The sequence below is a fragment of the Phoca vitulina genome, unplaced genomic scaffold (assembly GCF_004348235.1).
Source record: "Phoca vitulina isolate PV1807 unplaced genomic scaffold, GSC_HSeal_1.0 scaffold312, whole genome shotgun sequence".
Lineage (NCBI taxonomy): Eukaryota > Metazoa > Chordata > Mammalia > Carnivora > Phocidae > Phoca > Phoca vitulina.
The window spans coordinates 24,342-36,048 of NW_022589999.1; the positions used below are offsets into that span (position 1 = coordinate 24,342).

General features: G+C 59.6%; 1 protein-coding gene across 1 annotated transcript; it reads right to left on the reverse strand.

Moving 5' to 3' along the window:
• Positions 1-5,632: 5,632 nt before the first annotated feature.
• Positions 5,633-11,658, reverse strand: LOC116629153 (transcription factor EB). Its single transcript, XM_032399450.1, has 6 exons — positions 11,245-11,658; positions 9,450-9,570; positions 9,296-9,352; positions 8,612-8,687; positions 7,800-7,947; positions 5,633-6,802 (listed from the first exon to the last, which is right to left on the reverse strand). The coding sequence occupies exons 1-6, from the start codon at positions 11,341-11,343 to the stop codon at positions 6,314-6,316; spliced, it is 990 nt and encodes a 329-aa protein (XP_032255341.1). The 5' UTR covers positions 11,344-11,658; the 3' UTR covers positions 5,633-6,313.
• Between the last annotated feature and the right edge of the window lie 49 nt (positions 11,659-11,707).

Consider the following 11,707-nt stretch of genomic DNA (forward strand, 5'->3'; position numbering starts at 1 on the left):
CGTGCGTGTGTGTTTGTACATTGAGAGGCACAAGGGCAAGTGTACATAAGAGGAAAGGTGGCGGGTGCCAAGGTCGCAAAGTAGAACAGGCTGAGTGGGGCTGCCTCTGGCCCAGCCCTGCTGCGCGATCTTGCACAAGTCGCTCCCTCTCCCAAAGCTCAGCCTCTGAATCATAAAGAGAGAACAGATCACGGACCTCACAGGAGCGCCGGGAGCCTTCGAGATAATGGGTCGGCGCTGCAGCAGGCCCCGGATGCGTGCACGGCTGTCGGAGGGCGTGCTGGGTGCACACGTACGTGTGTGGGGGTCCTGAGGATGTGTCCGTGTGTGTTCGCAGAGCGTGCGGTGTATGTGGGGGAGCATAATGGGTGAGAATGCGTGTGAGTGTTGTGTGCACGGGGGGCGGGGGGGGGGCGCGCCCAAGCTGCAGGGGTGAGTAGGTGGGGGGGTGCCCAGTGGCATGACTGTGCCGCGTGTGCCGTGTCACACGCAGTCTGACCGTGCAGGGGCTGCGCCCTTGGCCCCTCGTTCTAGGTGGGGCTGGAGTTGAGGGGCTTGGCGGGGCCGAAGGGGGTATCTCTGGCTGTCAGGCCCGCGGTGGGTGGGGGGTGGCCCCCCTGGCGGAGATTGAGCCCCCGCTCTCCCACCAGGCCTGCCAAAATACAGCGAGACAGGGTGTAATTACCGGCACTTACCTCGGCCATTACCCCCCTCGCCGCTGCGCGTGACACACGACCCGTCAGCTCCGCGTTGGCACCATTAAGGGGCCTCATTAGCATCCCGGCTCAGAAGCAAAATTACCCTCACTGCTCATTTCAAGATGTCATCAATTTTAATTTAGGGCCCAAAGATAGTACAATGGGAAGGCCCTCCCCAGCCCGCTGCACAGGGAAAGGGAGGAGAGGGTGGGGGAGGGGCTGGAGGGGCAGCCAGGGCTGAGGGGGGCCCCCCCCGGAGCGGGAAGGGAACGCGGGGCTGCGGGAGCAGGAGAGAAAAACGCTGGTCTCTGCCTGCCCGGGAAAGGTCTCCAGGCTGGGACCTGTGCTGGCACCGCGTCGGGAGGGAAAAGGAATCGAAGACACAACCAGAGCCGGACCCTGACCCCACCACCCCGTCCCCCCGTCAGGGGTCATCTGAGGCTGTGATGTGGGGAGCCCCACCGTGGGCAAGATGCTAGGCTTAGCACTTCCTTTCAGTTATTCCTTTATCTCCACAACAGCCTTGGAAGATATATCTTGCAATCCCTCATTACAGGAGAGGGAACTGAGGCACAGAGACCTCCCCTCTCCATCACCTAGCGAGGCCTGGCAGAGCCCACGTTTAAACCAGGCCTGTTTGGCTTTGCTGCCCCCTGCCTTCCGGGACCCAGAACCTGGTGGTCTTTGGGAGAGTCTTCCAGTCAGGAGGGCAGGGGTGGTCTTCTCACACTGTGCCCCGTGGCCCGAATGCCCCCTCCCTCTCCTGGTCAGCCTGGTCCTCACGACTCAGCTTAGTGTCATCCCTCCCTTTCTTTAAACCTCTAGCTCAGTCTTCCCTGTGGTTTCTGTGGCCGTCTCCCTGCCCCCACCTGCCCCAGAGACTGGCTCCTAGAGAGCAAGGGCTGTCCCTTAGCCACCCAAGCATCCCCAGCATCCAGCAGGGGGCTGCTCAAAGTGGGTGCTGAGTGAATGGAAAACCATGGAGCAACTGGGGCTTAAGACAAGGTGGGGGGGGGCTCGAGAAGGGCTGTTTCGGTCTATGTGCAATGGCACAAGGGCGGGGGTGCCACAAAGGTGAGTTGCGTGAATGATGGATCACATGAGTGAATGAACCAGCAGGTGGAAAGCGCCTTGCCCTGGGCACTTTCAGGTCCCTCCAGGGACAGAAATTGAGCTATTCCTTCACCAAGCCTGGCGGCAACTTGACTTATCAGCACTCGTGGGGCATTTTCATTCTGTCGGCAGAGCCTGGGCCCATGCCACACCCTTGAAGAACTTCTTTCTGAAAGGGCGAATTCACAGGCGGCTCCTTAGGCCGCTGGCCAGTGGAGATTTTCCAGAAGGCACGGTTTGGGAGGTGCGGTGGTGGGGGGAGGGCAGTCTTCTCGTTATTTCCACCCAGCTCTGCCACCCTGGTCTGTCTTAACTCATGGCAGGGCTCTGGGCAAGATTCTGAGTCCTGTGGGCCTCAGTTTCTCCAAGGGGAAAGGAGGAGGCCATAGCCCAGCCCCAGCTCTTCAGCGGCAAAAGCGGCGGGAGGAGGGCTGGGCCTGTGGACACGGGCTGGGGAGAAAGGGCACTGCCAATCACTGTGCCCGCTGTCCTCAGGCCCGGGGCCTGCCTGCCCCTCCAGCCCCCTGGCCGCTGCAGGGGTGGGTGAGAGGAGCAGGCGAGGCCCCATCCTGAGCCCCAAGACAGGGTCCTTGCTGGTGGCGGGCGCCGCTCCCCGGCCTCACAGAAGACGGATCGCTCCCTTAATCACTCTGGAAAAGAACCCCAAGCCGATATAATATTATAATTAATTAATTCACTAAAAAGGTATTAAATTTCTCTCCCCCCTGTGGATATTATCTGAATTCATTGACCTTTAGAAAAATCACCCTCTAATTGTAACCAGGTCCAAAAGCATTTGCAGCCCATCCCTGTTACATTAATAATATCTTCCCGGACTCGGCTCTGGCTGCTTAAATATTGTATAAATTCCACTGCCCCCCTCGGAAAAGAGAGAGCCAAGAAAAAAGATGAGGCTAAGGGAGCGGGAGAGGGGGGTGCGGGCTGGACCCTGAGAAGTGGGGGTCCCAGCAGGTCCCCAGCAGGGACAGGAGCTGACTCCTGGGGGTTCTTTCTAGCTGTTCTAGCTGATAAGCCAGGTGGCCGGGAGGTGCTGCAGAGGGCAGCGGGCTCTGAGATGGGGAGGGGCGTGGGTTTGGAGCAGCAGTGTTACACTTGGGCTTCGTTTTTAGGGAGCTGTGTGTGTGTGTGTGTGTGTGTGTGTGTGTGTGGTGGGGGGAAGATCCAGAGTGTGTATTGGACTCTCTTGTCCAAGTCAGTTCTCCAAACAGTGAAGGAAAAATCTCGATTCAAAGGAGGAGTGGCTGATGGAAATCCCAAAGAGGACATTCTGAGGCCCCGCTGCTCCCCTTCTAGGCTTCGCTCCCCTTCCGGCTTCCCAGACAGCCCTGTCCTAGAGATGGCGGAGCGGGCCTCGGGGAGGCGTGGTCGGATGTCCAGGACTTCCTGACCCCGAGGATGTAGGCACTAAGTAACAGCCAGCCAGTGCCAGCCGGCCAGGCTTCAGCAGGGCCCGTGGCCACTGCTGGCCGCCTGTCCAAACAACCAGAAGGGGAAATCTCCATGGAAGGCAGGGGTGGGAAGCCACCCTCCCGGGTGTACACGCCAGCGAATGTGTCTGTCTTAGCCTGTGGGACTCAGAGCCCAACTCCCTCACGGTACAAGGAGGTGAGAAGGTGGCGGCTGGTGGGGACAGACAGACACAGGAAGTGGAGCTGAGGATGGCAGGATCCTCATGCCCAGCACCTTGCCTCCCACTGTGGGGCCCCACATGGGACCTAAGGGTGTGACAGCTTCTCATCCTTCCCCTACCTAGCTTGGACCCCTTTCCCAGACCCCAATCTCTTTTGACACTTTTGCTTGTTCCCACGGCCGGGGCTTCCTCAGTGAAATGAGGGGGTTGGACCGGCCCATCCACACCAGCCCGCTTACCCACTCTACCTTTTAAAAAAATAATTTCCCCCTCGTGGATTGGAAGTCTGGGAGGGTCTTGTCTACCAATAAAGAGCCTGACTGAAGAAAGCATTACCCTCTTATTTCATCAGAGATGTTCGTAACCCCCGGTGCGGAGCTGCCGGCCTGACTCTGTTTCAGCCACGAGCTGAGGGTCACGCAGACCCGTCTCGGATACACGAACCCTCGCTGGTGGCTTGTTGGAATGCTACAGGTAGCATCTGTGCTTGCCTTAGCCAAACCCACAGGACTAGCAGGGCCCCCAGGCCAACCGCTCGCAGCGGACAATGAAGCTGAGACTGCGCCATCCCCCACTAGTGGCTGCCCGCGGCGGCCAGGTCCTGGCTCTGTGGCGCCCTCTTGTGGGCAGAACCCCTCACACCCTCAGTCGGGCCCAAAGGCCGGTCCAGACCCTGCTTCCCAGGCTGCAAGTGGTGGCCCGGCTGAAGGACCTAGGGGACAGGAAGCCAGCAGGCAGGTGGAGAAGGGCTAATACAGCGGTCTTGAGGGGCTGCATGAGGGAGCAGAAGGGCAGATCTCCAGTCCATTGACTGAATCCCCAGGATGAAGGAGAACAGTGTCGGAAAGAGTTCTCATTTTGACTTGGGAGTTCCCAGACCCCTACCCCCCTCCAGTGTCAACATGGCCCAAGCCTGGGCCCATCACCTATCTCCCAGTGAGAGTCCAGGAGGGGCTGAGTGGGGGGGGGAGGGGCCTGGGCTGGCTCAAACTCCTCAAGGTCATCCACGGCTCCATCTGACCTTGAGATTAATCCTGCAGCCTCCGCCAGTCCAGCCATCAGCACCCACATGCCCAGCTCCCTTTCCTTCTCTCCCCTCACACGTTAATTGCTCCAATGTTGATTTGATCTCCAGTTCTGCGCAGAGGAAATTGCCCTCTTAGCCATTTTTATCCTGGGAGTTTTAATTTTTTTAATTAGGCCCCTTCGGCCTCTCAGGGCCCCATGAGGGGAAAACCATTTTGGTCCCTGCCTGAAGACTGTGGGAAGTCGGGAGAGAACTCGGCAAAGCCCAAAAAGACCCTCTCCTCCCTCCCCCAAGACAGCTGGGACTCAAGAAGCTGCCACTCTGCCCCTCACTGCCCCAAGCCCACCTCCCCGTCCTGGGGGAGGTCATAAAATCCCAGGATCTTAGAGCAGAGGCGTATGGGAATTATGCCGGGGTTGGGGAACAGAAGCCCGGAGAGAGGAAAGGGTTTGCCGAGTCCTCACTGGCAGACAGGGCCAGAGCAGGGAACAGGGCCCTCATCCTCGACTCTACCCAGAGCCCGATACTCCTGACTCCCCCCAAATTAGCTCAGTTGGGTCTCCCTTTCCCCAAACCCAGAGGCGGACTCAGCTCCTCGGTTACTAGGGAGCCTGTCCTGCTAGAGACACGGTCAAAGAGCAGAGGGGCCAGCCTTGCCTCCATGGGGCAGGCAGCTGGACCTTCTCAAGCAGGTGTCGGCCCGCCCACCTAGGGAGGGAGAAAAATCTGGAGAGGTGACCACTAGAACAGGCATTCGGGAACAGGAGAAACATGCCCCCACCCCGGGCCAATGGTAGTCTGGGCTAAGGGTGCCCCAAAGCAGCAGCTGAGAACAGAAGACTTGGTTTGTGAGCAACCAGTTCCCCCACATCACCCAGCTCAGCTGTCTCAGGCCACAGCTGGAGGTGCGGAACCAGCGTGGCTGCAGCGCCATCTTGTGGCCACGAGGAGGGATAATGACCCCTTCAGTCCCCAAGCCCCCCCTAAGTTGGGCTACATTTCCCGCTTCCCTTGAGGCAAGTCTGGGAGGTGGGGGAAACCAGGTGATGGGCTTGTTCCCTCCTCTCCGTCTCCCCCTACCCTGACCCCCCCCCAATGGTGGGCATTGGGTTGAATCCTCCTGTTGTGTCCACCCCAGACCACTCCAGAGAGACAGGACAAGCAGGTACAAAGCACAGTGTTTACTAAAGGCACAAAGTGGGGAGCCTGGAGGGAGCTGCTCTTCCAGCAGTGACCCCGCGCTCTAGCAGGAACCCAGTGCCCCCTCTTCCGGCCACCCCCGCCCTCACACCATCTGGTAGAGAGCTGTTAGCACCAAAGGGGGGTGGGGGTGCCAGGCTGGAGGACAGACCTGTGGTCATCTGAGTCCCAGAAAGGCAGGCCTAGGCACCCCCTGGACCAGTCATTGCCTCAGAGAAGGAACTTCCTGAACCCCCTGCTCTCGCGTGTCCTCCTTCACCAGCAGGGGTGGGGATCAGACTCAGAAGACAGAACCCTCCCAGGACACCTCTTCTTACCTCTAGCACACCTGTCCCCTCCCTTCCCCTCATGATTTCACCTCCAGGAGCCGGGCTGAAGGACTATTCTTACCCAGCCCCCTCAAGAGGGCGATCCCTGGGGAGTACTGAGCCGGGTAGGGGGCCTCTCCTGCCCCCACACGCTGCCAAGCAGGCACTAAGTCCAAACAGGAGGCCAACAGGAAGGAGTGATGAGGCAGGGCAGTTGGCTATGTCACACACAACTGCAGCCCAAGGGGTGGGAGGGAGGTGGCCCCGGCCCTCCCAGCCCCCAGGTCCGCCCCTGTTCCCCAGCACGGCGCCCGGGTCACAGCACATCGCCCTCCTCCATGCTGAAGCTGCTCCGGCGGCTACTAGCCTTGGAGGCCTCAGGGGACATGGTGGAGAAGAGAGGGTCGGAGGCCAGTGGTAGCAGCGAGTCATCCAGGAGCATGAGGTCCAGATCCTTCTTGGACAAGTTGGGGAACGGGGAGCCATGCTCTGGCGCCAGAGGTTCGGGGTAGCCTGGGGGCCCTTCATCGCCCCCGCCCCCGAAGCTCAGGCTGTGGCTGAAGTCCAGGTGGTGGAATGGGGACGGTGGCTGAGGTGGCTGGGCTGGCAGGGGCAGCGGGGCCTGGGGGGGCAGAACTGGCAGTGGCTCAGGATCCGGGACCTCGGCCTCCAACAGCAGGGCCTCCCCGGGGCCCTCCTCGCTGGGCAGCTCCTGCTTCACCACCTGCTGGGCCAGCTCAGCCATATTCATGCCCGATGGCGAGGTGGTGGGGAGGCCATGCACTCGAGCCTGCATCTCCAGCTCCTGCAATGGGGGGGTGCAGAGAGGGGGGCTGGGGACACACACCCACAGGCGCCAGCTACCCTACCCCCCCAGTTCCCCCGCTGCAGCCCTTGCCCCTCCCCTTGTGGCACCCAACATGGCTCAGCTGGAAGCAAGTACAGGGTGGCTCTAGAGTCTAGACCAGTGTTTTTTTCAAACTACAAGTCACAACTCATTGGTGGGTTGTGAAACCACTGTAGTGAGTCTTGACCAGCTCGCTCTCTCTTTTTGTTTCAATTGAAATAGGCTTGCCTAGACTAGACCAGAATAGAAATGATCAGAATGCACTGCATCTACTAAGAATGAGGGTTCTTTCATGAAACTTTGATTTTTCCCTTTGAGTGTGGCTATGCATGCTGGATTGCAACGCCCACTGTATTACCTCCTATGAGAGACCAAGAAGTTTAAAAGCTGCCATCCATGTGCCCTTCGTATAGATGACCAGCCTCAGATCCAAAGAAGGCAGAGGCCCTGAGCACAGCCAGGATTAGAAAGAACCCTCGGCTCCAGGTGGTAGGCAGGAGTCTGCCAAGTCTTGTTCTTTAGTTTGTCCCCAGTGGGGAGACTTGGCGCTCCCCCAGTTCTAGCTCTCTGCCCGCCCCCCCCCACGGTAGGTCTGCACTCTGCCACCCTCTCGAAGTTGGGTGTAGGCACATACTTGCATTGATCGAGGAAATGTGAGCAGAGGCGACAAGTGCCACCTTGTTGTACACGGCTTTAAGAGCCAGCTCTAGACGCGCCTGTCCACTGGCCTGGGTCCCAGAATGAGGGTCTCACAGAACAGAACCTCTAGCCGGTCCTTGTTGCTTAAAGTTGCTGGGGATGGCTTGTTAGCAAACCATTACGTCCATCCTCCCTCTTCATGGGCATCATTCCCATTCCCCCAACTTCGGAAGCATATGCACTGCCCCTGAGGTCGAGAGCCAGGCCGGGGCCAGGAGTGAGAGTTACCCAGCAAGTGCAAGTGCATGGGCCCGACCTGGATGCGGAGCAAGAGCTGCTTGTTGGTCACCTCCAGACGCCGCGAGTGGTTCTCCAGCTCCCGGGACTTCTGCAGGTCCTTCTGCATCCTCCGGATGTAATCGACAGAGGCCTTGAGGATGGTGCCCTTGTTCCAGCGCACGTCCCTGCAGGCCAGGCAAAAGCAGAGGCGCAGGCTCGGCCGAGTGGCCAAGTATTCGCCATGCGCTCGGCGGGTCAAAAGAAAACCCTGCTTTGGTTCCCGAAGCCTCCGCCGCCTGTCCCAAAGCGGCCCACAAACCCCAGACACGACCAACCCCCATCTGTGGAGGAGGCCCTTCTCCGTCTGCACACAACACACCCTCCCGGGTGACCTCACTGCCACTACCCAGCCCACTAATCCCATGGAAGCCAACAATTCAGAGCAGCCTCCTTCCCTAGGCCTTCCATTCCTGCCACCAAAACCCACACCTGTCCTCGACTCTCACTCCTCCCAGCCCTGGGCCCCCTCTGTGCCAGTCCGAGTCCAAAGGTTCCCAGCATGACTCCTCCTCCTCCAGGAAGCACCCCCGCGCTGACCCCAGCAGCCTCGCTTCCGTGATTTTGCTCATCTGTCTCAAGCTGGTCTGATTTGGGCGGAGGGGGGAGTCTCCTTGCCCCTAACAGGTGATAAGCTTCTAGGAGGCAGCACCCAACCAAGGGATTCTCTTCCCAGCCCTTGCCCCTGGCAACCAGCACAGGCCCCGGGCGCAGAAAATACGCATCCGCTGGGGCTGCCCCACCCCCAGCGCCCGGCCCTTTCCCTCCCCCCCTCCCCCAGAAACCGCTCACAGGTCGCTGGCCTTGGGGATCAGCATTCCCAGCTCCTTGATGCGGTCGTTGATGTTGAACCTCCGCCTCCTTTCAACTAAAGGCAACAAATCCCGAGCGAGCAATTAGGAGGATGAGGACCCTACGGGGAGAAGGGCCCAGCCCAGGAAGTGGCGCCTCGGCCCTTCTGGGAAGTACTGAGTGACCCACAGAACGGATTGCTATAGGAATGAGGGGCCCGGGCGAGGCCGGAACCACCAAGGGGCTCTGCGAGGCCGAAGCACCGGGGCAGCTGTCAGCACGGCAGAGTGGCCCGGGGTAGCATTCCCCGGGGCCACAGGGCTGGAACTCCTTCCCGAGAGAGAGTTCCCAGGCTCCACACCCGAAAGGAACCAGTCTGATCTGATAAACCCACTCCTTCTGAAGTCCTGGGGATTTCATGAATATCGCTTCCCCTGGGCCCGTCTCCCATCCCCTCCTAAGAGGGCCAGTGGGAAAAAGGCCGTGCTGAACTCATCCAGTCCCACCAACGGAGGATTTAAGGTCTTGGGTAGGGAAGCCTTTCTAACCCATGCAGGTCAGAGTGGCTTGTTTTGTTTTGTTTCGTTTTAAAGTAAACTCTACCCCCAACCTGAGGCTCCGGTCAGAGGCTTTTTAGGCAGCCCAGGAGAGCGCAAGGACAGAAGGCGCCTGCGCGGGACTCACTTAGGTTGTGATTGTCTTTCTTCTGCCGCTCCTTGGCCAGGGCCCGGCTCTCCGCATCTGGAGGTCAGGGGAGAAGGACAGAGGAGCTGGGAGGGAGGGAGAAGAAGAGGGAGGAATGGGGAGCCGGGGCACCGGGGAGACGGGGAGGTGGTACCTGTGAGCTCTCGCTTCTGGGTCAGGTCAGCGGGGCACGAGCTGCTGGTGACGCCCACCAGGGAGGCTGTGACCTGGGGGTCACCACTGTACACATTCAGGTGGCTGCTGGACAGGGGCAACTGTGGGGTGAGGCGGGGAGATGGACGCGGTGAGCAGCGCCCTCTGCAGGGGGCCCTCCCCAGGGCCCATCATCCCAGGGACAGCCAGGATCCCCCACGCCCCACTTCCAGCTCTTAAGGGCTCCAGAGGAGCTCGAGGATGTCAGAATCCACCCCGGCCCTCGTCACCCGGCAATTCCATGGGCAAGTCTAGGGTTAGGAGCTGAGTGAGGCGCGGCCTAGTGGCCTAGTGGCTGGAACCCCTGCGAAGTGATCAGCCCTGAGGGGTGACAGATGAGGGGATTAAGTCCCAGGCACTGGGAAAGCCCAGAGGAGAAGCACCTAATCTATTTTGGAGTTTGTGAAAGGTTTCTGGAGGGTGTGGAACGTGAATTGGGTCCTGAGCAGAGAAGTGAGGAAGAGCCTGAGGGCTGAGCAAAGACTCGGCCGGACAGAGCTGGCGGTCCCCACGGGAGTGGACAGGGTGCCGGGGGCAGATCGGACGTGCAAAGACGCTGGCATTTTGTAATGGGCAGCCAGTGGGGGGTGAAGCAGGGGCCCGGCGGGGACAGACTGGAGCTCCGGGGTGATCGCCCAGAAGCCTCGGTAGGACACAGGCACCCTACCACATACGTGGAAACCACTGAGGGGACCAGACACTTGTGCCCTCTGGCCCTCTCCCTCTTCCCAGCCTTCAGTGCTCGGGTGGCAGCAGGTTTCAGACCCAACTGGCCCCGACCAGTCCGGCTGAGCCACTGGGCAATGTTGCCAGGGCGGCGGGGATCCAGGACTGACTCTTGGACTTCCTACTGCAAGATTTGGCGGCCTCCCTCAGTGGCATGAGCTAGGGCCAGAGTCAGGGTAATAGGCGCAGGCCCGAGGGGCAGGAGTGAGCAGCTGAGGTTTAGGACCTTCCAAAAAGGGGCAGGGACGCCCGCAAGTCCACCTGCTTGGGGCAAATATCTGTCACCCTGTGCAGAGCTAGCCCCCATTCCTTGCCTTATCTAACCTTCCCACAATCCTGTGGGTAGACGGCATCATCCCCATTCTGCTGCTGAGAAAAGTGGGCTTCAGAACAATTAAGGGACTTGCCAGGGTCACAGCCAAAGCCAGAAACTCGGCCTCTTGAGCCTAAGGCTGGCTCATTCCCCTCTGCTACCTCACTTCTGCCTGGGAGGCCCAGAGAGCATTCACACTGCCAGGAGGCTGCTGGAGGGAGGGGACAAAGCCAGCCCCCTATCACTTGTCCCATGGGGTGAGGGACACAGGCCTGTCCTCCGCTGGGTCCTAGGCTTTGTAGAAGAGGGAAGCCCCAGATCCCAAAGGAATTCATCAGCTCGAGGCCATGCTGCTCCCCTCCAGGAATGCTTTCCCTGCCTCCCCTCTGGTGAGGCCCAGCACCTCTACCTCCTGCCCAGTCCCCTACCCCACCCCCCGAAGACTTCCCCAACTGCCAGCCACCACTCCCCACTGAAGCCCCACCGTGCACGCAGGCTAGGCACGCCTCTCTGGAGTCATCATTCTGCTCGGCCTTGGGCTCTGCTCACATGATTTGACAGAGGTGACTGTCATCTCTGCAGCAAGACGGCTCTGCCCAGGTGAGGACCTTGTCTCGAGTTCTTTCCAGGCTCAGGGCCACTGTAGAACCTCTACCTCCTCCCACTGACATTCCCACCCCACCCCGGCCAGCAGTACCGTGTTGGGCATCTGAGTTTCAGGATTGATGAAGCCCAGGACGTCATCCAGACACATAATGTTATCAATGACATCAAACTGAAAGAGAGAAAAGTCCATCTGGGGAGGGCCCACTAGGAGAAAGGCACAGGGAAGGGGCACGGGGACAGCCACTGACCTGAAGGGACCTTGGAGCCCACGTCACCTAACCTGCTAATCTCGGAGGGAAAAGGAAAAAGGTCCAGAGAGGGGATGAGTTGTCCAGGTACCACAGGCCCAAGGCCAAGGCTCTTCCCAAGGAGCCAAGTTGCCCAAGGAGATTGCTTTATATACCTTCTGTCTGGACATGGCTTTGCAGGTGTGCTGGGCTTTCCTCTATGAGTCTCCTGTTTCTCCCCAGGAAAGCTTTGAAAAGTAGGGATGATGCTTCTCCTGGGAGACTGGGGCTCCCTGAGGGCAGGGCTGTGTCTCCCCCCTCAGACTG